This window comes from Syngnathus acus, chromosome 23 (assembly GCF_901709675.1).
Source record: "Syngnathus acus chromosome 23, fSynAcu1.2, whole genome shotgun sequence".
NCBI classification, from domain to species: domain Eukaryota; kingdom Metazoa; phylum Chordata; class Actinopteri; order Syngnathiformes; family Syngnathidae; genus Syngnathus; species Syngnathus acus.
The window spans coordinates 4,786,574-4,810,640 of record NC_051107.1 but is presented as its reverse complement, the minus strand read 5'-3'; the positions used below and the strand labels follow the sequence as shown (position 1 = coordinate 4,810,640).

Below are 24,067 nucleotides of genomic sequence, written 5' to 3'. Positions count from 1 at the left end.
ATAGGGGTGTGTAGACTTTTGCACATTTTTCTCATGTTTTCTTTAGTACAGTAAATTAGACTGATTTGCATTTTGTAATAAATCCTACTAAATCCGACCCAGCGCTACGCCGCAAGCTCATGATTGCAAAAGCAAACCATCCACCTGCTTGCCTTTTTTTTTGTTTCCGCAGCAACTCCTAAATTCCCTTGTGCTCTGTTGTAAGTTCATTAGCGCGGTTATTGTAATCGCCGGCCGGCAGAGCCACGCAGGGAATAGAGATGCTGTTCTGAAGGTCATATTCATGCACTCTGAGCCCCCCAGCAGGTAGCCCCCCCCCCCCCCCCTTTCCCTGAGGTCCGGCTGATCACATAGACCTGCAGAGGCTTATTGTTCTCTCCTCCCCGGTTGACCCTTACTGTCCCATTAAAATCTCGCCTCAAACTCCGCCTGAGGGTCTCCAGCCATCATCGGCGCGCACCGGCTCGCCGAGGCAGAGCATACAGATGAGGCAAGAAAAAAAAAGTGTTTTCTTTTTTTTTCTCTCTCTCTCTCTCTCTCTCTCTCTCTCTCTCTCTCTCTCTGCATCTTTTAAAATGTTAACTGTGGCTCACGGAGGTGAGGGCTGGTCACCGGGCAGATTTACTGACCGACTCGCGCTTGATTATTAGTCAGTTTAATGCAGCCAAAGAGCAAGAGGGAGTCACACTTTGAGTCTAATGAGAGACGCGCGTCACATTTCAATGAGCATGTGCGCCGACTATTAATGGGGGGGGGGGGGGGCTCACATCCATATGTTATGACTCATGGTGCTCATTTGGCCCTTTCAACCACTGGCTGCAATTTCAACCTAAAAATCTCTTTGTATAATTTCATATTTGCATAGAAATGAATTCAAATACAAGCTGTGTCTGGATTTCTTTCATTTAAACATGATAAAGACCATTTTTTGACTTGATAAATACTTTATTGATAAGAGATTACCCCCCCCCCCCCCCGAAGAAAATATTTGCTGGTATCTACACCCGTGCTCTATATTTGTCCTTAGCTTAGCATGAATGGACATTTGCAGAGGTAGTGGAACAATACAATCTGAATAAAGTATTTGGATGCCAAACAGAAAATGACACAAGGAGGGTGAAGAAAATTTGTCTGCTACAGGTTGCACATTATGAGGACAATCTGCAAAGCTTCAGTCTCAGCTATTCACACTTAGGACTCAAAAAAGTCTAATACAAAATACACACTGATGACCGGAAATTGAAACAACCCAAGTGCATGTTCATAATAAAATAAGGCACCAGAGTAAATTGAGATCCTCCCAGCAGCAAATTTGTTCAGTCATCCTCCATTTTTTTTTTTTAAAATCCTGCTAATTCAACCCAAACCAAATAAAGTAACAAAAAACATACAGTTCATAGTTTTGTTTCTAGTTAATATATCGTTCTTCAGAAAATAAATACGCGAGCTCAAATACAAAGAAATGTTTGTTCTCTGTATAACATGGAATAAGAGAACGTCTCGTCACGTCTCCTTCCCCAGCAGCTTTTCAAGCGCATCACAGCATCAAGAATTCTCACAATAGAAAGCAATAATCCGAATAACCTGACGTACCAGCAGGGGGCAGTGTTGCAAAGCAAACATGATTGGACAGCTTATTTACTTTAAAAATCAGCATGAAAAAAAAAAGGTTGCATAGTGATTTTCTTTGAATCGACGAGAAAACATTCAAAGTCATACAAAGCACAGTGAGAGTGGACGTTAGCCAAAGTATGAAAATACTGTGTAACACTGAAAAGCTGCAAAATATAGATTTCTATTCTTCAGCTGGCTTTGTTCAGCCATTGATATGTCGACACACTGGTCAACTTTCATTATTTTTGTGGAAGGCAAAATGTTAATCAGTGGACAGTATTGGCCAAAGATGGAAGGAAGGAATTTCAGGTAGAAGCGTTGATCACTTCAGTAACAATAAAGTTCCATTCTTCCCAGCTTCCACCGGTAGAATATCTTAATTTCATATTCATTTTCAATAAAATCATTCTCTTTTTCTATTCATGCCACTTATTTAGGGCCAAATATTGCATCTTAAAAAAACAAAATCACATTATTTACCGTTATTGGAGCTCTCGGGTGTCCCTAATGAAGTGTCCATTCAGTCTCTATTGTTCAGTGTCACGCAGATGGCTTTGGTCATTATTGCCTTATTATTAAGGCCCGCGAAAGGAGAGTACATTCAATTTTGCATGAATTAAAGTCAAGTTAGACTTTTGGAATAATTGCAGCCTCCTTCTCTAGAGGGCGCCAGAGCAAAACGTTGAGGGTGCAAGTCATATGATACAATGAGGAGCTTGCATTTTATTTCCTGCTCGGCGACATACTGCATAAATGAGGACATTGGCTCGGACAACCAGTCGGAGCTGTTATACGTCCACGCCTTTGCCTTCAAGACATTCAGGGACTGACGGCGGCTGTTTGCAACACTGCTTAATACCAAATGCTGGACCTTTGAAAATCTGGTTCCGTGTCGGAAAAAGTGACAATGCACTTTGGCCGTATTTAGATTCAATTGGAAGACATTAAAAGGTCCAACTTGTGACTTTTTACACATTGTTCTGTACGCTTGATCCTTTGGCAGTTTTGAGTTGCAGGGGACCCGGAAAAGAGCCAGGTGGAACACCGCGAGGCACTCTCTCGGCTTGATCTGAGGGAAACTTGGAGAAAAAGCTCTTAAATGTTGGTTTCCCGCTGCATGGGCTCTCTGCCTTTCTCCTCATCGAGCTTGGCCGGGTTGTCCACTTCTGCCTGCTTCTGGGGCACGTCGGGATCCTCCGACCCGGCTGGCTTGTACTGCTCAAGTTTGCGCTCGCGCGCCAGAAGTCTGTAGTTGATGAAGTTGCCAATGAAGAGCCAAACGCTCGCTACGATCACGATGACGCCGCAGCAGAAATACATGGACTTGTAATTCTTGGTGACGTCGACCAGTTTCCCTGCAAGACAATAAAAACGTTTAAATAAAAAAAAAGATGTGCACGTCTGTATAATGTTGGAATTTGGGATGGGCCCAATTGTTGCTTCAGATAATCGCAGCAATCGCTTTGAACATTTGGTCCAACGCCAGCGTTAAACATGTTTGAAAATCGCCACTCGGAAAAGTCGCCTCGGGGTGAACGTTGCGGCTGAGCTTCACACAGCTCGTCTAATCACGACATGATGTTGCCAACCTAGAAACGAAATTAAACTCGGTACCTGCTATCGGTGGCCCGATGAGGACCGGGCAGCATTCCACAATGGTGGTGAGTCCCACGGCGCTGGAGAATCTGGGCGGCCCGACCAGATCCATGAGACTCTCGAACAGCACCGAGCTGACCATACCGAACGCAAAACCGAAGAAGATGGCGTAGATCACGAGGCCGGTGTAGGAGCTGGCCAGCGGGCAGAGGATGTGGCACACGCCGTTGTAGAGCACGGCAAAGCTGAAGAAATACTGAATATTGGGTCGGATCCAGCGGGAGTTGGCCAGCAGGCCCATGGAGGGTCTGGCGACCATGTCCACGATGGCCAGGATGGAGAGGAGGAAGGCGGCCGAGTACTCGTCCACGCCCATATCTTTGGCGTAGGCGGTGAGGAACACGATGGGAGCGAAGAAACCCACGAACATGATGACGTTCCCCGACAGGTAGATGAGGAAGCCCCGATGTTTGAAGAGCGACAAATCCAGGTACTTGTTGAGTATTTGCCACGGCGTGAGCTTCACCTTGGCGCTCTCCACCTGCTCCTTCTTCAGCTTGGCGGGAGGCGGGCCCAGGGGCCTCATGAGCGAGCCGGCCACGCAGCAGTTGAGCAGCAACCCGGCCAGGATGAGGAAGCTCCCCCTCCAGCCAAAGTTGTTGAACAAGTACTGGTTGAGCGGGGCCAAGGAGCTGAGGAACACGGGGCTGCCGGCCATGGCCAGCCCGTTGGCGATGGGCCGCTTCCTATAGAAGTACTTCCCGATCATGGTCAGAGCGGGCTGCAGGTTAAACGCCAATCCGAGTCCTGTGCGGGAGAACTCATATTTTTATTCCCGGCCGCCTATTTCCAGCCGAGGCAGAAGCTCATCAAGGCGGTTAAGTGGATTGCGAGGGACTTACCGCCAATAACGCCGATGCAGAGGTAAAGCTGCAGCACGCTGGTGCAGAAGGACGCCAGGGTCATGCCCACGGCGCACAGGCAGCCGCCCATCATGACGATGGGCCTGCAGCCGTAAGTGTTCACCAGCACGCTGCTGACGGGACCTAGCCAGATGATTGAATCGGGTTAGAAGCCGGGCAACTTTGAAACATTTCCATTCATAGACACAGATCATGTCTCTTATTCACCGTCAGCCATTTTGGAAAGGAAAAAAAAAATGGTTGACTGCCTCTGAGATAAGCGCTTTTGTTTTTACAAAACCTCCCTCCTGTGTGTCTTGGCTTCTTTGCTGCCTCACCCAAAGGCGACTCTCACTCTGTCACTCGCTTTCTCTCTCGCTCTAGATTAACGACACAGATCCCAGGCTGGCGCACGCTCTGCAGATTGATTTTTTTCTTTCGACGCCAGAACTATCACACCATTATGTTTATTTTCTTATTACCGTGGATGTCCTTCTGTTCGTCGGATTTCACGTCAAAATATATTTTTGTGGTCGCTATCGCCGCTTTCGCCACTCTGGCCCGCGGCATCCGTCGCCGCCACAGCTGCCATCTGGCGATGCAGTAATCCTCCTGTCTTTCGAGCGACTACAGTTCTCACCATCTGGACTGATCAACAGCCTGCAAATGTTGCGCAACCTCATCTACGCTTGTCGGTAGAGCGATAGATTTATTTCTATTGGTTTCTTCGCGTTTACACGGCAGCTCCGATGACGGCGTTTGACATCTCGTGACGTGAATCCGGTCGGCTATGAGGTCATCCGGTGACACCTTGTTGTGTCATTAAATTCCACAGCGGCTGAATTGTCGCAAAATGTCTGACCTGCGGCGTACATGACGGCGAGCATGATGGAGGAGATCCAGGCGATTTCACTGTAGGAGGCGTCGAAGATGATCTGGATGTCCTTGAAGAAGACGGTGATGGCTTTGGGGAAGGCGTAGGAGAAGCCGATGGAGATGAAGGACGCCACCACTACGGCCCAGCCCCAACCGCCGTCCGGCGGGGGTACGGCGGGGGGGCCCGCAACTGGCGGCGGCATCGCTGGACCGACGCTGGCTCGTCACTGCAACGGGAAGAAATACAAAATTCAGTGTTAAGCTCAACACACGAGTCTTCTATTTTTTTTCCTACAGCGAATACAGGGTGGAGTTGTCGTTTAAATTCCAGTCGCTTAGCGGCTGGCTGTTACAAAGGACCTTTAAGAAACTGCCGGCGGTGATGTGAGAGGAGGGTGGGGGCATACCAGCAGTCCTGGATCCTGCATGTGCAAACACTGACCTACAGTGCTCATTCCTACCTGCAACTGAACCCCGCCCACCATTCACCTTGACCCCGCCCCCCTCCACTAAGCCCTCAGGGGCAGTAGATGTTCCCCAGTCAAAATGGAGTCTCGACCAACATGAAGGCTTCAAGTAACGACAATGCAAAGTGAATTCTGACTATGAATGAAGGCGAGGCTTTGTTGGCTGCTCACGCATTTCTTTGGAGCAAAGTCCGTCCCAAAAGTCAACACTGGGATCATGCTGTGTTGTCGTCCTTGGTCAGCCCGCAAGGTCAGCCGACTGGTAATTGACGACCTGGAGCGGCAACACCGGGAGATTAAGACTATTTTGAAACGCTCACGTGACCTCATTGGGACACAATGACAGAAGATGACTACCTTTAGTTTCTTTTGTGACGCGTAAGACTATAACAAAGAAGATGGCAGGAGCCCAATAATCAAGCGTGCCTTGAAAACTAAATCAGGTAACTTGTCTAGACTCGAGGGCACAAATTTAGACTTCTTTGAACCAGATTGGTTGGCTCTCATTACACTCATTGCCCTTCTTTTTTTTAACTTAAGTCAACATTGCATGACCTAATCTACCTAAAAGCTCGCAATACAACTTCCTGAGGTAACGTGATAACCTGAGATTATTTATGAGGGTGGTGGTGACGTCACAGCGTGAGGCGATGTTTGGAATTTGCCTAACTGCTACTGAACCTTCGTGACACTCCTAAAATAAAAAAAGCTTCATACACGATAAGACCTTTGTATCCAAACAGGTGCTGTCAACTATGTCCAACTCTACAAAAGGAAACTCGACCTCTACCGGTGAGCGGCGGTTGGCGTTACCCCCGACTGACCCCCCCCCCCCTCCCGCTCCTGTCGGTCGCCTCCATCTAAGTCACATGGCGATGAAAGTTATGACATGCTGGCTCGAAAGGAAACCTCAAAGTTGCTTTCGACTAGCAGCAGAAATAGCTCACCATTAGGCCCATTAGCAACTTGCGCTCAGAGAGGTGGTAGCAACGTGAGAGCTGATTGAGGAAATCTTTATATAAAAAATACAAAAAATAGGATTGATGTCCAGAAATAAAACAGGACAATTTGTTCCGAGTGGCTGTGATTATGTAATTTGATTGATCTAAGTCAAAGATACTTTTGTTGAGGGAGGGGGGGGGGGGTCAAAGATACTTTTGTTGAGGGGGGGGGGGGGGGGGGGCAGTATTGGCAGGTTCTCTATCAGGTGGTGTTTGCACAAAGCTGATTTTGTGTTCACAACAAACTTTCTTCAAGTTCATGGAAAGAGGTCCTGATCTTGAAATCTGATCTACCACCTTCACCCAAAAAAAAAAAAAAAAAAAATTCAACTAGTGGGCTAGAAAGAAGCGAAAATGTCACATTAAAATCTGTAAATCTCATCTATTATGTAAAACTTATTTTATTTTATTTTTCCTCATTTTTAAAACTCACAAAGTGACAAAATACCAAATAACCATAACAAAAAATACTAAAACAAGCGAATGTAAATGTTATGTAACCAGAAAATACTGTCACTGCACTGTGACTAATGTTTACATGGTATCAAGAGATTAATCACGATAAGGAGTCAGCAGTAGCAGAACTCCTGACTTCCTTTATTTAATTCTCATAGCACGTGACGAGCAAATGTGCCATAAAGTAAAGAGCAAAAAAAAAAGGTGAGTCAATAGCATGTGATGTGGCTGATGTAAGGACAGAACCACTGAGGCCTGGTAGTGGCCGTGAGCTCCAAAAATAGCAGCACTTAATTAACTAAAGCTTTAAATGATGCGCCGGGTAGGATTTTCCAGCATAAACAACACGTGAACGCACCACACATCATCACACGCGCGCACGAATGGAATTAAAACACTAATCCTCATTCTTTGGGATACGTTTCTCATCACAGCCGGGAAATAATAAGAAGCGGAAAAAATGAGGTTCAAATAGAGATAAAGTCCAGGAGAGTTCAAGTTTTCTTTACCTTGAAGGAGAATAAAGGCGCGTCTGTGCGTGTCCGCGGATTGGGAGGGCGAGGGGCGGCTGCAGGCTCCGTTGACCTTGGAGGAGACAGATGCCGCTGCTCGGAGCTAGGACATCCGCTGTGTGCGCGTGTGCGTGGGGGGGGGGACTGTTTGAATTTCCTGAGATGGCGTGACGTGGACTGGTTGCGCTGCAGAGGGCGGCGCTGTTGCTTACGTTCTATTTTGGAGCCACGGGAGTGCGACGCCACTGGTTGCATCATCCTACTGTACTCTACTGTACTGTTGCAGCGCAGGCAATATTTTTGATTCGACTTTAAAGTAGCCGGATTTAACTAAATGGCTTTGAAAATTAAAAAGATCAACCCCTTAATAAAAAAATAAATACTTTGATGCTATGGTGTTACAAAATAGTGCTGCTAAAAAAACGTCATTAAGTACACGTTGACAAGCTCATGAGTAAGCAAGAGGATTTAGAAAAAACTTTATGAACATTATTAGAACTAGCACATTATTACGACCGCATTGCCGATCATAATTATAGGCGCTGTAAATCCGCGCCCTCTTGTGGTAGTGAGAAGCATGCGCATGACGCGTGCCATCCGGTTCAGTATTCTTATTGGGCGCCAGTGACACATCCCGACAGCAGGGGTCGCTGTAAAGCCAGCACCACCGTCTGAAAGAAGTTGTCCTTGAACGGAGCCGCAGAGGAGAGCTCCCCCGGTCTTTATGAGAGCTGTAAAGTTTTTCCAAATGGACCATAAAAACCTACAATCCAATTTATGTTTAATTTTTGTGTTAGGGACCATATGACAGCAGCTGGGTACTTTTGCCAGTATAAATGTATCACCTCGCAATAACGACGGGGAATATGGTTATCGTAGTCCAATGAGGATTAATCAATCAAGCTGATCAGCGTGCCCCAGTGACGGAAGAGAAGCGCCATTAGACAAAAATGGATGGATAGTTTGCCTGAGTGATGAGAGGAAGGAGGACGGAAGAAGCTCTTTCCACACCTTGATGTTTACGTCTGCTGTCAGCTTGTTTCCATCAGGAAAGGCCCAGCAGCTGAGGGGGGTGATGACACATTTCTCACCTCAACACCTATATATATTTAAATTGCCCTAAAATCTTAATTAAAGTTTGTTGCCTTGAAAGCAAAGGTTAACAAAGCAAAATTCTGGTTTGAAAGATTTTTTTTGCTTCTCAGGTGGTCCATTGATGTGCACAGATCATCGATTTAAATATGTTGACGTGACCCCCCCCCTCCATCCGACCACCCCCGCCGTGTTCCGTCCAACTGTTTGAGCAGCTGTGTTTTCTTTATCACTGCCGGGACCTACCGCTGATCCGAGGCGGCGGGAGGGTTAAAAGCCAGGGGAGAGCAGGAGAGCGTGTGAAGGTGGGGGGTCCCGACGTTTTGGAGGCTCTCAGCGGGGTAAGGAGGTCCCGCTGCGACGTGACTACCGCCTTGTTTACCAGAACTCAGAGGCGGTCTGGGCAGAGGAACACACCAGCGCCGTGTGTAGGGAGATCTACAAGTGAGCGGCCATGACAGAAGAATGAGAAGAATGTCATTCAGGCTTTTTATTCTGCTAGAAAATAAAAATCAGTAAAAGCCTACTAGGGGCAATTAATCGATATTTTTGGATAATCGATTAATCAGTACAAGACCTTGCTTGTTGATCCAAACACTCGAATTTCCGCGGGCCTACACATATTTTTTTGTTTTGAATATGATTTAGTAAGATTTCTTTGTAAATAAGTTTTATTTGAGTTTCTCCATGACTTTCTATTAACTCAATTCAAATATTTTCATTGCAATTTGATCACTGACAAATTAAAACTCACATCCTCATGTTGTGTTAGCGATTAAAGTTGTCTGATAACGCTAATCGGATTTGCAGCCTGGGGCAAGAAAACAGCGAGTGCAAAATAAATTGCATTTAATTGATGCCTGATGTTTGCACGCCTCCGACACCAAGCTTTGAAAGATGAAAATGGGATTGCAGAGTGAGCACATTGCGCAAGGTGTCAACACTTTGGATATACTTGAACGCTTTGTTCCCAACACTGTCTCGAGACCTTCTGTTCCCATTTGGAGTGAATGGGAGCATACGTGTGTGTTTACACGGGGCTTGAAATTATGGGGTGAAAAGCCATATGTTGACAAATTATGGCCATCAGTCTCTCGGTCAGCGCACTCGGTGCCCGAGTCGGTCATCCCATTAATTACGAGGGACAGACGTCCTCCGCCGGGCCCGAACACTGCCGCGCTTATGAGCCCTCCGCACAGCAGACATTTTGTTTCGGACTCGGGGACGTGTAATTGGTGGCCGGCCGCACAATGCCCGCCTTAACTTGGGCCACTTTGGAGCCTCTCAGCTGCCCGTCAAAATGTCAACCCCACGAGGCTTGACAACAGCGACACTGTTCTTTCTCTCTCTCTCTCTCTCTCGGGACGTTTTGCTAAACACGGGTCGTATTTGCAACGCCGGCAAAAATCCTCGACGCGCTTTGGATATCATCATAAAATATCGAAAAAGAGCGAAACAAATGACCTGAGAATAATCAAAGTGTTTGATGATTTGAATTTATATTATTTTTGTATTATTTAATTTATATTAAATTACATCCATCCACACTAATGCTTCAGTGTAAATTTTTTTCTTTTTACAAACGACTGACTTATCTTGATTTCGGATCCAATAGTATTTAACAAGCTTTTGGTTTCTTCTATTTATCCAAGCGGCGTATTCATAATTGAATAATTACCCGAAAAAAAAGCTTTAATGTGTGACGCTGCCAATATTTTCTGAAGCCTGAAAACACATATACACTCGTGCATACTGTATGTTTGTACTGGAAGTCACCTGGAGCGAGGCATGCTGGGTAGGCTTTTTTTTTACGCACTGTTGCTATTCTCAGTATCGTTTCTGGCAGTCGGCCACGCTGGGCATTAGTCGCCGCCAACATCTGTGAGCGTGCGTGTGCGCTTCGACGCGGACCGCAAAATCTCTGGCACACTCCGGTCCGCTTTGGAGGTGCGCTTCGGGGTGTATGGGAAGCGTTTGGCAGCCAAAAGAGGATCTATCAAGCAGGCGCCGCTGTGACCAAACAAATCCGGCGGTGGTTAGAAAATATGATTTTGCCAAGAGAGGAACGTGAGAGATGGTGTGAACCGTATGTTGCGTTGGAGGTAGTGGAATGTTTTCTTTCAAAGAGGAATGAAGGGTTTATAGGAAGGACTTTGAAAAAAGGCATTTACATTGTTGACATGTAGTAGCTGGAAAAAAAAAATGGAGGCTATACCGCCATTTCGGTTTATAGTAAAGTAAAAAAAAAAAAGGCGATATTACATGAAAGCGGCTGCCGTCCCTCTGATGTTGCTGGAGTTGAAAGCGGCGTCGGAAGAGGAGGCCATGAGGAAGCAATCCGTGTGGATGCTCTCCAAAATCCTGCAAGAGTCCACAGGGATCTAATCAATCACCACAAACAGGCAAAAATACTCCAGCATGCCATTCCTGCAACCCCCCCAAGGATTCATGCTGGGACACTGTTGTCTGTTTGTTTTTTCCCCCGCAGTGAGAGGTTAACTCACTGAAATGCGTTGCTCCACTCATAAGCTAAGTCAAGCCGAATGTGAAACGCAATTTTCTAAAAAGCATTCCCCTAGCGATGTCTATTATTGAATAAATAAGTAGAACGAGAGAAATGTGCAGTCGATAGATTTTGTTTACAACCGCAGTCGCGCAATCTGCTGTATTGATCGATTGACAATACAAGTGGAGCGTGATCAAAAAGGCCGCAAACTTCATTTCCTCTTTGCCTTTTTTTTTTTTAAATACAAATGAGTTTGGCCTAACAGTCTAACGCAGCTGTTAGCAAGGCAATAAAAGCATTCACAAGACCCCCCCGACCCCCGACCCCAAAACAAAAGAGTAACTTATCACCCGTCACCTGCTTGGTGACATCAAACAGAACCGCATTACGTGTAAAACGGGCCAACCAGCCCAGGTGTAAAAAAAATGTAGATTGTGAAGATAAAACAATGACGTGCGAAGCCATTACAGTTAACCGACGCGGAAACAAGTCATTTAAGGAACTAAACACAGCAACATCAGCTATACTGATAGCGAGATGCTACGCTAGCAAAACATTTTCACTCGTCAGTGACCTAATTTGATAATGGTAAAAAAAATTAAGCATGTCAAATGAAGTGCTTGTCGAATCAACACGGTATAAGGCGCTAGTAAGTCGATTCCGCTTTTAATCAGTTTCCATTGTGGTTTGTCACATTTGCGTCCGCGTGTCAAGAGGCTAATGAGGTTGCGTCCTCCCCGCGAAGAGGAAATGCCCACAAAGAGTGAAAATGTGACCTTGCTTAACAGGAAACTGGCCCGGGGGGGGGACTTTGCACCCATGAATATCCCATGAAGGGGCCTTCTAATGTGGAAATTAAACAGCGCACTCACACACCGTTTTAAATTGTAAATGTATTATTTCAAGCACTGAATATCAATTAACACTGCTGTTACGGACTTCACCTCTATAAAAAGGTTTTTGAATTGGCTCTTTGGTGAAATATATTAGTCTATTAAGGACCATAGCAATCAAATAATTTGGGTGTAGGGCAAATTGTCAGATTTTATGCTTCAGGTTAGCATGGAAATGCCTTTATAAAGTGATCAGTGGAAGTCAATTGCATTTTTTAAATGTTTTTATTTTAATTTATATGGGAAAACTATTATGAATAATAAATTGGAGTCATTCAAAAAGTTGAAGCATCAAAGATGTTATTTCATGTCTTTTTAGAATGGCTGGTTGAGGGAAACGGGGGCGGCTGAGTTTAAACTACATTACCCACAATGCCCCGCGGCCCTTGGCCCCGCCCCCGCTCACCTCTCCCGAGCGTTCACGCTCCTCTGCGGGGATCCTCAACTCCGCATAGCGCAACAGTAAGCCAAGAGAAGCGCTCACTAAGAAAAGTTTGACTAAAAAAATGGCTAAGTGCGAGACTACCGCGTTTCTTTCCTTTTTCACCATTACAACACGAAAAAGGATTTAAAAGGATCTATTTGAATCTGCCAGCATTGCAACGTTGGAGGATTTTATTTTGCACTTTTTGGGGATTTGTCGCACGGGAAAAAAAAAAGAACTTCTAGGGTGTCTTCTGTTTTGGACGGGGAAAGTAAAAATGTATTCATCCAGGCAGCCGCGCACTTTTGCGGGCTCCGTGGTGTTTTTCTTGCTGTTTTGCGGGGTTGCTGGGAACACACGGACGTGTCCCGCTCCGTGCGCTTGTTTGGGGGATCTAGTGGACTGCAGTCGACTGAAAAGAGGACAAATTCCAAACTCTCTCCCGGAATGGACAGTTCAACTGTAAGTTGACCTATTTTCCTCCTTTTCTTGATTTTTAAAAAAAAAAAAATCCGTGAGTTTTACACTCAAATGAGCAGCGGAGGGCGAATTTGGCACTGAGATGATCCACATTCCTCTCCCAGTGAAAAGTGGCTGGCTGAGGCTTGGAAACCGCATGAGGAGCAAAAAGTGGCTAAACTCGGCACATATCTTCAAATTTCCCATTAATCTATAACAGGGGGTTTATTTATGTGCCCCTCACAGTGGGGCTCCTGGGGGCCGGATTTTATTTTTTTTTTTACACATCAATGTCCCTTTGTGTGTAAGGGGGAATAATTGTCAACTAATCCCCCTCGGTGCCTGTTGGTTTTTTGTTGTTATGGTTATAAAGGGAAAACAGTGTAGGAGCAAAGTTTTATACACACACTTGGGATTAAAGTTGGTTAAAAATTGGGTTGATTTGCCAAGTGTCAAAATCACAACATAAATCAGACGGCGTGTATTTCTCAACGGTGCTATCTGTTTCTCATTTGTCCACTTGGAATCAGCCAAAATAGCAAACACAAACTGGCAAGCTCGATATTGTGCTCCACTTTACAGAGATAATCCATCTTCCGAGTTGTTTTTTTTATAATTGATCTGTGTCAAGCCAGATCATTTTTATCAGCCCACATTTACTTGCATTTGATTCGAGGCCTTGTCCAAAAAGCTCCTTAACATTTCGAAATTCTTCAGGTTGAGAAGTCGCCGCTGTGGAAACTTTTACGTTTGCCAGAGAAAGCAGACCGAGGTTGCCTCGTAATCAAGACTGGCCTTCCAAAGAAAAGAAAAAAAAAGTTGTACATGGAGTAAAGGGGGGGGGGGGGGGGGTTCTTTTCACTCTGGCATGCTAATTTACGAGTGGCTCTCCGGCACATCTTAAAGCCCTTAGACCGGCGAGGCCCCTTTGTTTTCCAGCACCCCATTATTTCTGCTGAATTAGCAACACCAGAGCCATGGTGCTGATTAAGGAGGGGCATGTAGGATTAGTTGGCAATAAAAGTGGGGGGAAGGAGGAGGAGAAAGGGAAAGGAGGCAGCCATGGAAACGTGGGAGCTTGCCTTACAACACATGCTGTCTTTAGTCCCTTTATAGAATTGAAGGGCGCATTAAACAGCCGCCGACATCCTTTCATCGACTTGTGCGCTCTTCTTTTCCTAAATCATATTTAAACTTTTGACTGCTGGTTTGTTTTTGGAATCACAATAACACAAAAAAATATAAATTAGTTTTATAAATGAGAGGCAGTACAAAGTCAGGATTGGATGTGAGGATTTGAAAAATCAACCGGATTGTTTTTTCCCCCAAAATAGTTTTGAGTTGAAGATGCTAGTTTGCTCAACAGCGCCCTTGCTGGTCAGAGCCAAGTAGTGCGCTCCAATTTGCCTCAATCAATCCTTGCCAAATGAGATCGAATTCACTTTTCAGCATATTTCAGTCAAAAGGAAAATCTGTGGATCTTTCAAGCAAGGTGTAACTCCTCCACTCACTTTTCAGCTGCTGATAAGCGTGGCGAGTAGCGTGTTGTCGCAGAAGACGCAGGCCACGGCTTGCATATGCCGTGTTATCTCGCCGTCCACGCCAGCCTGGAAGTGGAAGTGTCGGAGCTACTCGGGGTTTTATCTCAGCCTTTCGTGATAGGACGCCGTTCCCATCTGGCCTCCAGGAGTGGAACTAGAACAACAACAATAATGATCAGAACGGTTGCGTTCTTTGAAAGGCTCAATTGTGATTTCATTTCACAGCAAAATGGAAAAAAAAAAAAAAAGCAGGCCAGCTGAAATTTCGACAGAGGTGTAGCTTGTGAAGACATGACGAGGTTCCTCCCCTCCTTGCAGTGTAACTTGATGGATTCCAGATGAGGGAGGCAGCAAGAGGGGGAGGAGGAGGTGTAAAGAAAAAAAAAAAGGGGAGGGGGGGGTCTGGCACCACGGTGTTGATGGTGCGCAGCCGCGGCAAGAACTCCACGACCTGACTTTGGAGATTTTTTCCCAAAACATGATACGAGTAGTATCGTCCGAGGCTAAAACCTCGAGTCCAAATCCATCGTCAGGTTTGGACTTCCTCTCAAAAAGTCGTCCCTGAGCAGCGGCTCCGTTTGTTGCTTTTGGCCAGATGCGCCGACGCGGCCTGGAGATGAGGCCAGCCGCTTTGGCGTGTTCTTTCTCGTGTCGGAAGGACAGAAGGGGAAAAAAAACACAAGCGGGATTCTCACAAAAGTCATTTCTACAAATACTTGGAAAGAATTATTAGGAGTCAAAAAAATAGGCACATTTTTAAACAGTGTTGCCATGGTTACCTTACATTTTAAATCAAGTAATCCGTGAAGTAACTCATTTTTTCTCCCTTTTTCAGGGACCTGAGCCACAATAAATTACAGGTGCTCGACAGCACTTTGTTTTCCAAACTGCGATATCTGAACGAAATGTAAGTACGACGAAAACTTCATTGGTCGTCTCATTGTGCTTCCTAACCGTCTTTTTTTTTGTTGTCTTTCGCAGCAAGCTGAACCACAACGAACTGGATTCGATACCTGACTTGGGTCCGTGCGCGTCCAACGTCACCACGTTGATTCTGTAAGTGAAAGCGTCGAGGTGGGGGGGCCTGGCCGGAGCTTGTTGGCTGAGTCGGTTCCCAGACTGGGCAGTCGCAGACATGGCAGCGGGCCCCAGACGGGTCACGTGGTCCAAAACGGATGCCAATGGAAATGTTTTGTTTGGTGGCTCCTTCTGCTGATGTATTTTTAACCTGCAGAGAAAGAAAAGATGGCAATCAGTAATGGCGGCTAAAGTGTAAATTACGTTTTAGTGCGCCAGTGAAGATTTTTTTTTTTTTATAATATCACTAGTACGTGCTTTTTCCCGACAACAGGCGATATCATTGTGTGAAACCTTAACGAGCGTCTTTGCTTTTCTTCGGCACGTCTCAGCGAAGCAACGGGCGTGAAGTTATTTCCAAAGAATGTATCCGTACGTCTCCTGGCCCGATGAAGCGTGCGCCTCGTCAAGCCCTGACACGAAGCCGCGCGGCCGCCGGGGGGCGTTCGCTTGGCAATTTGTTTCCGAGTTTACCGCTTGAACGTCACCTCGGGCTATGGATTGTCTTTTACGAAGCGGATTAGATTGTTGCTCGGATTCCTTTCACTGAATTCTGCCGTCTGGTGAAGTTGCAAAACAACCTTGTTGATCTTTTCTTTTCTCTCAGCGTTGTCAATCCAAAGTGTTTGCATCTGGCGGCAGCGGGAACATACAGTAATTCTTTTCGAATGTGTTGAAAGCAAAATGAAATGCAAGAGCGACCACAAAGTTAGAGTCGAACAAAAACAAAAAAAATGCTCTCACTGGCGTTCTCACCGCCTGTGTTGCGTGACACCCTCTTCTTCAGATTGCACTTTTTTTTTTTTGCTCTCTCTCTTCCGTGGAACGTTTTTCCTGAATTTCTCTCCCTCCTTCGATTTCTCCGAGCTGGGAGTAAAGAGGGAAGGGGGGGGGGGGGTCGGGGTATCAAATAGCACCTATTCAAACAGCCAGTCAGACATAGCGGCAGCTCTCGTCGACATCCTTGACCTCGCCGCTTGGAGTAAAAACAAACGGCAATAACTCTGCAGCTGGTAGTAATTGAGTCGTGATCATCTTAATTAATTGAACCATTTCCCAGGAATTTATGGAGGGGGGTCTACAAAATCCCCAAGCCCGTATTGCAGCGAATGACCTGTAGATCTCAGGTCTGATTAGAAGTTCACGAGGGGTTAACGTGGAAAAAAGGAAAACAATTTCGGACGAGACTCTCGGAATCGTCCTGTGGGGTAAAAGTCGTTCACCTTCGACGAGCTTTTTGTCTTTTCAAACTCCCCAAAAGCTGATCATCGGCTGGCGTGAGATACGGACGAGCGTTTCCACGGCAAGTCCTGGTTTTCATTACAGGCGCCACTGCAGCGAGAGCGAGTCGTCAGATGGCTCCTCAAAACTCAGTTCTCCTTCCAATTGGAAATACCATACAACACACACACAGTTTTAGCAAAGGCAACCTCAGCACTGGCGCAGCTAGGATTTTTTTCCTTGGGGGGGCCAGTGGGGGTTATGTTCCATTAAGGGGGAGCCAATTTGCCTTTGTCGCCAATACAAAAAAAATAGCTGTTATTGACTTCAGGTCATCTAAATTGCGAGCATCCTTTTTGATGATCTGGGTCAAGGACTCCCGAGACAACCCCGAGAGAGAAACTGGAAAGACCGGTTCTTTCGAGTCTTTTTCTCTCAGCGGCCGGTCAAGGGAACATGAAAACTGAGATACAAGGTGGTGTGCGGCGCTTTTGTTTAGGGGCCGGAGGGGGGTGCGCTAAGCCCTTTGCAAATCGCCCAACAAAGAAACTGCCTGTGTAATTTTATTGGCGACAACGATCGGGATACGAGCTGGTCTTCAGGAATCCTTGCGCCGCCGAGATTCCAAATCTCGGCCGCATCTTTAGTCATGCTATCTCGCACCCAGCGTATTGCCAACCGCTGTCTTTTTCTTCGCTCGGCTCCACGCTCCAATTCAGACTCAGAGGGGGGAGTGACATGCTCGGCTGGCTCTTATTCCAGCGTCACCCTCGCAGTCCAGCCAAAGTCTCCGTGCCGCCAGAAATTACCAGACGACTAGAAATGTTCCACGTCGCGATTGTTTACTGGTGATGTCTGTTTCAAGGTCGATGCTAATACAACATGCCAAATATCGGCGCTGATAATCGATTATCGGCCTAGTCACATATCGGCCTATCTCTACTTATTACATCTCAGTTTTTCCAGATTCTTATTTCATGCTGCGTCAAAGCACTAATTAAGCGAGCAACCACGAGTACTCCACCAACAGCGTTGGAACCAAAATGAAGGGTTGCAAAAAAAATTGTTACAGAACCAATTTTCTATGGAAAAAAAAAAGTTTTCCCATGCCGTGTCAAGCAAGTTAACGTCATAGCGCTCACACAAACCATTTTGTCCCGTCGGTCACCCGATTAAAATATTCCCACAATCAAATATTAACGAGACCACATCCCGAATTAAACCCACATTATAAAACTGTCTTCACTTTTTTTTTTGCTAGGTAATAAAGAGGGATCAGAAAAACTAACACTCTGGTCGGTAAGGTGTATCTGGCGGAGGGGTGAAGCGGGAGGGGGGCAATGAATACTGAAAACGAGGCCTGTCGTCTGGTACATTGGAGGGAATTCCTGCCCCCCCCCCTCCCGACGCACAAAGAAGGCACTGTACAGCCTCTGTTTATAACCAAGCAGTCCCCACACAGCAATTTAGGAGGCGTGCAGCTCAGGAAATTGCCGGCCTCTGCCAAGGCATGCTTTCACTCAGGGAATGGTATTCATCAGCCAAGTAATTGGCAGCTTACAATTTTTTTTTTAATACCTTGTTGGTAATGACCTTATAAACAAAATAACACGTCACGAAAAAGAAGCATTGATCCGTTTGGGTAATTGGTTGAAAAACGGCGGCCATGACGGTCGGTCAATAAGCTAATTGAGGAACTCGAGTGTTTGTGTGCGTGGCAAGGCGAGACACGGCTGCGGGATTGCCGTCATTTATTGGAGCGATGGTGTCTGTGTTTTCAGAGCAAACAACAGGTTATCCAAGATGGCCGCCGAGCAGCTCAGGCCTTTCCTCGCCCTGGAAACGCTGGACCTCAGCAACAACAACATTGTGGAAATCAAGGCCAACTCTTTCCCCGTTTTGCCTCTCAAGAACTTGTGAGTCGTCCCTCGCAGACGAGAATTTGGTCACGCGTTAACATTTGCGACTCGTTTGGCAGATTCCTCAACAACAATCGCATCTCCTCGTTGGAGACGGGCTGCTTCGGTAATCTGTCCAACAGTCTTCAGGTTCTCAGACTCAACCGCAACCGTCTCTCCTCCATCCCGGCCAAAATCTTCCAGCTGCCCAATTTGCAACACCTGTAAGATTTTTCGACAAATTTTTGAACTAAGTTTTTTTTTGAAGATAACCGATCTAGCGTGTCGTGTTTCAGGGAGCTAAGCCGGAATCGAGTGCGCCGGGTGGAAGGTTTGACCTTCCACGGTCTGCAGGCCCTTCGCTCTCTGAAGATGCAGAGGAACGGCCTGACTCGCCTCATGGACGGGGCCTTCTGGGGCCTCGGCAACATGGAAGTCCTGTAAGCGCTTCGGCGAACCGATCCGGGTCCTTCAAATCCTCCGAGTGTTCCGAGCGGAGTTTTGCGTGTGGTCCCGGCAGGCAGTTGGACTACAACAACCTGACGGAGGTGAGCAAGGGCTGGCTCTACGGCCTGCTGACTCTGCAGCAGCTCCACCTCGGCCACAACGCCATCAGCAGGATCCGAGCCGACGCCTGGGAGTTCTGCCAGAAACTCAGCGAGCTGTGAGTCCGGCCCCTCCTGGCCCCTCCTGGCTTTCCATTCACTCTGTGAACTGGCAACACTTTTCTCCTCTTGTGCGGCACCCCCGCCTGCCCTTCCTCACGCCGTGGATGCCAGGAGCACAAATACACAAAAAAACAATGCTACATTTTAGCACTTTATGCTAGCAAATTGCGTTGTTTACGAAACGATGAGGCAAGACTAGCGGATTGCATTGCCTTTGTTGTGACTGCTGTTTATAGTCTGGAATTTTTTTTTTTTTTTTACACTCAGAGGTGGTTGTTGTTGTCGCCCCTTCCCCTCCTCACCCCCTTTCCTCTCTTTTCACTCACTGTTATCACAAAAGCGGCAAGTAAACATGCCGCCAGTCGGCCGGGAACGGACTCGGCTATCTGATTTGCTCTCGGCCTATCGGGGAAACATCGCCGTTGCCAACTTTGATGTCCTCTCACTCACATTAAATACCAGTTCATGAAAGCAACAGAGTCCTAATTGGTCCTAATGCCCCTGTGGTGCTCCCCCCCTCCCCTCACAGGAACCTTTCTTCCAACCACCTGTCCCGACTGGAAGAATCCAGTTTCGTGGGACTCAGCTTGCTCGACGAGCTTCACATCGGGAATAATCGCGTTAGTTTCATCGCCGACGGAGCATTTCGAGGCCTCTCCAGCCTGCAGACGCTGTGAGTGGCACTTTTGTAGCAAATTAAATTCCGGGACAAGTTTTGAAATGCCTTCTCAATGTGTCTTTTCTGCAAAGGGATCTTCAAAATAATGAAATCTCCTGGACCATCGAGGACATGAACGGGCCTTTCTCAGCGTTGGACAATTTGAAGAGAATGTAAAGTTTGGAATCACTGGAAAATCTTGATTTGGGGGGGAAATGTGAAATTGATCAGTTTGGTTTTTTTTGCAGATTTTTACAAGGAAACCAAATCCGATCAGTTACCAAGAAGTCCTTCTCTGGCCTCGACGCTTTACAGCACCTGTGAGTTCATCATAATTTTTTTTTCCCGCACACTTTTGAATTTCTAACCTAGCATTTCTGCTTTTTCTCTCCAGCGACTTAAGCAATAACGCCATCATGTCCATCCAAGCCAATGCTTTCTCTCAGATGAAAAATCTACAAGAGCTGTAAGTCTTCTTTGCATTCTGCTTCGAATAAATAAACATCATTGCTAACTGGTCATTTGCACTTAATTCTACTCAAATGAAACATTTCTGGATCTTTCTCTCCCCCCCCCCCCTCCCTGACAGGCGACTGAACACCTCCAGCTTGTTGTGCGACTGCCAGCTCAAGTGGCTTCCAGTCTGGGTGGCAGAACAAACTTTCCTCCCGAGCGTCAATGCCAGCTGCGCCCACCCGCAGATGCTGAAGGGCCGCAGCGTGTTCGCCGTTGGCCCCGAGGAGTTCGTGTGCGGTGAGCAAAGCGTTTACACTGGAGAGCAACTTTGCCCGCACACCGTCACGCCTCAAAAACAGCCATTTATACACCCCCCCCCTTTTCCATTTATGAACTGACCCAGATTGTCCAATATTTCCCCCCCCCCCCCCCCTGACTCCAACCTGATGGAAATGTACTTCTCCCCGCAGACGATTTCCCAAAGCCTCAGATCACCATTCAGCCGGAGACCCAGTCGGCTCTGAAAGGATCCAACGTGACCTTCGTGTGCTCGGCCGCGAGCTCCAGCGACTCGCCTATGACCTTCGCCTGGAAGAAAGACAACGAGGTCCTTAACGACCCCGAGATCCACAACCAGGCCCACTTGAGGGTGCAGGGAAGTTCCGGCGGCGAGACCGAGGTGACGGAGTACACAACCACGCTGCAGCTGCGTGACGTGCAGTTCTCCAGCGAGGGGAAATACCAGTGCGTCATCTCCAACCACTTTGGATCTTCGTACTCCACCAAGGCCAGGCTCACGGTTAATAGTAAGTTTGAAAAGTCGGGATGCAAATCTTGTTAACCCAAAGTCCAGCAAGAATCTGATTTTCTATCAACTTGTGTTTCCAGTGCTTCCTTCCTTCACCAAAATGCCGACGGACTTGAGTATCCGCGCCGGAGCAACGGCCAGGCTCGAATGCGCCGCGGTGGGTCACCCGTCGCCTCAGATCGCCTGGCAGAAAGACGGCGGCATCGACTTCCCCGCCGCCCGCGAACGCCGAATGCATGTCATGCCGGAGGACGACGTCTTCTTCATGGTGGACGTCAAGACGGAGGACATTGGGGTTTACAGCTGCACTGCTCAGAACATCGCCGGGGCCATTTCGGCTAATGCTACGCTAACGGTTTTAGGTAAGTGAGAAGACACTCGGAAACAAGGCTCTTGGTGTTTTGGTATTTCATCACATTTTTTTTCCAACCCTTTTTGTAGAAACGCCCTCTTTCCTACGACCCCTTATGGACCGCACGGTAGCCAAGGGCGAAACGGCCGTACTCCAATGTATCGCAGGCGGCAGCCCCGCTCCGAGACTTAACTGGACCAAAGACGACAGTCCTTTAGTGGTGACCGAGCGCCATTTCTTCGCCGCCGCCAATCAGCTCCTCATCATCGTGGACGCCGCCGAGGCGGATGTCGGGAAGTACACCTGCGAGATGTCCAACGCTCTGGGCACCGAACGGGGGAACATCAGGCTCTCCGTCATGCCCAACCCAAATTGCGACTCTGGAGCCCAAGGAGGGATCGGGGTCGGGATCATCGGCGGAACGGGCTCGGAAGACGACGGCTGGACCACGGTGGGCATCGTCATCATAGCCGTGGTGTGTTGCGTCGTTGGCACCTCGCTAGTGTGGGTGGTGATCATCTACCACACTCGACGGCGGAACGAGGACTGCAGTGTCACCAACACCGGTACGTACCAACGTCCTTTCTCGGAAAGCCATGCGATCGCGCTCGAATAGCTCTAACGAGTGTCATGGTGGCCACCATTGTTTTACAGACGAGACCAACCTGCCAGCAGATATCCCAAGCTACCTCTCCTCTCAAGGCACTCTTGCGGACCGCCAGGATGGCTACATCCCATCTGAGAGCGGCAGCAGCCATCAGTACATGGCCTCATCCATTAGCGGCTTCTACTTGCAGCCCAAAGACATGAATGGTACGAGAGCCTTCCTTTGGTTGAGAAGAACCACAGGCTGAAGTTCCTGACATGGTTGTCTTCCGTCCAGGTCTTTGTCAGCTGGATACAGGAAGTGAAGCAGAGATGGAAGCGGCGTCCATCGACCCTCTTCTCTGCCATTACCAAGGTCCGATAAGCACACTGCTTCGCCGAGATTTGTACCCGACTGAATTGGCCGAGGTCTACACAGGTCAGCACGACTATTCAACTCAACATCTCCGCCACCATGTCTTCAGTTTGTGTCAAATCTCTTTTCTTATCCTCAGGGTGCTCCGTTGACCCAAGACCCGTTTGCACCGAGTCCTACAGTGGAAGTCTGACCAGACCTAAAAGACAGGACTACCTCCTCTCGGAGCCCTTTGACCTTTGCTCCTCTACGATCCTGATGCAGCTCCCCAATGCCAGCCTCCACCTTGGCCCCTCCCATCAGCAGACCGGCCGCCGACCATCCATGGAGGAGCTAGAACCGTCCAACTACGAGTCTCCGCCTCCTTACAACAGCTTCATGGGTAGGTCTCCGGACCAAAAACCAAACCTCCCTAAAGGTCCCTGGCTTCACTCATCCAATTTTCCTCATCTAGGCACGTTTGGGAAATCGCCCTGGAGGCCTCAGCAGGACTTGTACTCGGGATACGGCCAACCTCCGACGACGTGTAACGAAAACCCTTACGCTGGCGTCGACACGGAGTCGGATCGCGAAGAGGACAACTCGGAATCGGAGCAGAGCCGCAGCGTTTACGAACAGCCGTTTGACAGCAACAGGACGGACTTTTCTCAAAACGGAACGAGCTGTTAGCTGAGAGACTCATTTTCCATGAAGAGATTACCAAATATTTTGAAAATAATACTTCTACCTCACTGAGCCGACACCTTTGGAATGAAAGACTGCGCAACAAGTGAATGTAAAAGAGGACATTCCGAAAAAAAAGTACAAGCCTTGTGCTTTTTGGAAACAGCTTCACTAGATGAATATAAACATTTTATAGAAATATTTTATATTTTGTAAATTGTATATAAACAGATTACATTATTTTTGCTTAACATCTGTCATGTAAGGGAATGTTGCCGCGCCCAGCCAGTTCAGTTATTCCAAGTTTTTTTATTTTATTTGGTTATGTGCTTTCAATGAAGCAATGTTTTGCACATATGTAAACAGAATAAAAACACCCGAATGTGTGCTGCTGCTACATTCACTGGAGAGGATTTTTTTGCTTTTTGGTGTCCAGCTAAACTAAGCTAGCTTAGTTAAGATAGCCAAGATAAGATAGCTTAGCTTATAAGAAGTAAGATTCTGATACGACGTCCTTTTTTGCGATAAATCCCCCACAGTTCCAACGTCGCGACAGCATATTAGCTTAGCCTTAGCGCCACTTTGTTTGGCTAATGACTCATCGCCCTTGACTGCCTCCCACCCTCATCTGCCAGCCTCCCTCTTACTCTGTGGTTTGTTGTTTCAGGCCTCCCTCTTCTTCAACTAAAGGGGAGGGGCAGGTTGTTGAAACTTGCTCTTGGAAATTGTCTTTAGATTTGTAATCGTGTATAAGAGCTTCTTAAATTGAATTTAGCTGCCCTCCTCATGGTTTGTTGAAGCACACCTGGTCTGGCTAGCTTGTACGCCTTTTAGCCTACTGCAAAGGAATGAGGGGGACTTTGTTGGAAGTCTTGCCAGTCCTTTTGGGAAAGGCGGCGATTAAGGCAAGATGGTGGAGAAAGCAGACACGGCCAACACCTGGGAGACATCTGCTGGCGGAGGAAC

At 47.2% G+C, this 24,067-nt stretch overlaps 2 protein-coding genes and 1 long non-coding RNA gene across 3 annotated transcripts; 1 reads left to right on the top strand and 2 right to left on the bottom strand.

Annotated features, from left to right (window-relative positions):
* Positions 1-1,343: 1,343 nt before the first annotated feature.
* Positions 1,344-7,877, bottom strand: LOC119117220 (monocarboxylate transporter 2-like). Its single transcript, XM_037243403.1, has 5 exons — positions 7,422-7,877; positions 4,975-5,215; positions 4,113-4,256; positions 3,229-4,017; positions 1,344-2,969 (listed from the first exon to the last, which is right to left on the bottom strand). The coding sequence occupies exons 2-5, from the start codon at positions 5,189-5,191 to the stop codon at positions 2,710-2,712; spliced, it is 1,410 nt and encodes a 469-aa protein (XP_037099298.1). The 5' UTR covers positions 5,192-5,215; positions 7,422-7,877; the 3' UTR covers positions 1,344-2,709.
* Positions 7,878-8,494: 617 nt separating this feature from the next.
* LOC119117310 lies at positions 8,495-16,439 on the bottom strand. The gene is made up of 6 exons (XR_005096476.1): positions 16,192-16,439; positions 15,905-16,048; positions 15,353-15,567; positions 14,310-14,493; positions 10,779-10,877; positions 8,495-8,954 (listed from the first exon to the last, which is right to left on the bottom strand). It is a non-coding gene; the product is annotated as an uncharacterized LOC119117310 (long non-coding RNA).
* On the top strand, positions 12,356-23,504 carry lrig3 (leucine-rich repeats and immunoglobulin-like domains 3). Its single transcript, XM_037243266.1, has 19 exons — positions 12,356-12,801; positions 15,175-15,246; positions 15,321-15,395; positions 18,419-18,553; positions 18,616-18,759; positions 18,832-18,975; positions 19,056-19,199; positions 19,733-19,876; positions 19,954-20,034; positions 20,110-20,181; positions 20,256-20,327; positions 20,451-20,614; positions 20,788-21,123; positions 21,206-21,487; positions 21,567-22,043; positions 22,132-22,290; positions 22,361-22,501; positions 22,578-22,820; positions 22,893-23,504. The coding sequence occupies exons 1-19, from the start codon at positions 12,617-12,619 to the stop codon at positions 23,105-23,107; spliced, it is 3,285 nt and encodes a 1,094-aa protein (XP_037099161.1). The 5' UTR covers positions 12,356-12,616; the 3' UTR covers positions 23,108-23,504.
* Positions 23,505-24,067: the final 563 nt, after the last annotated feature.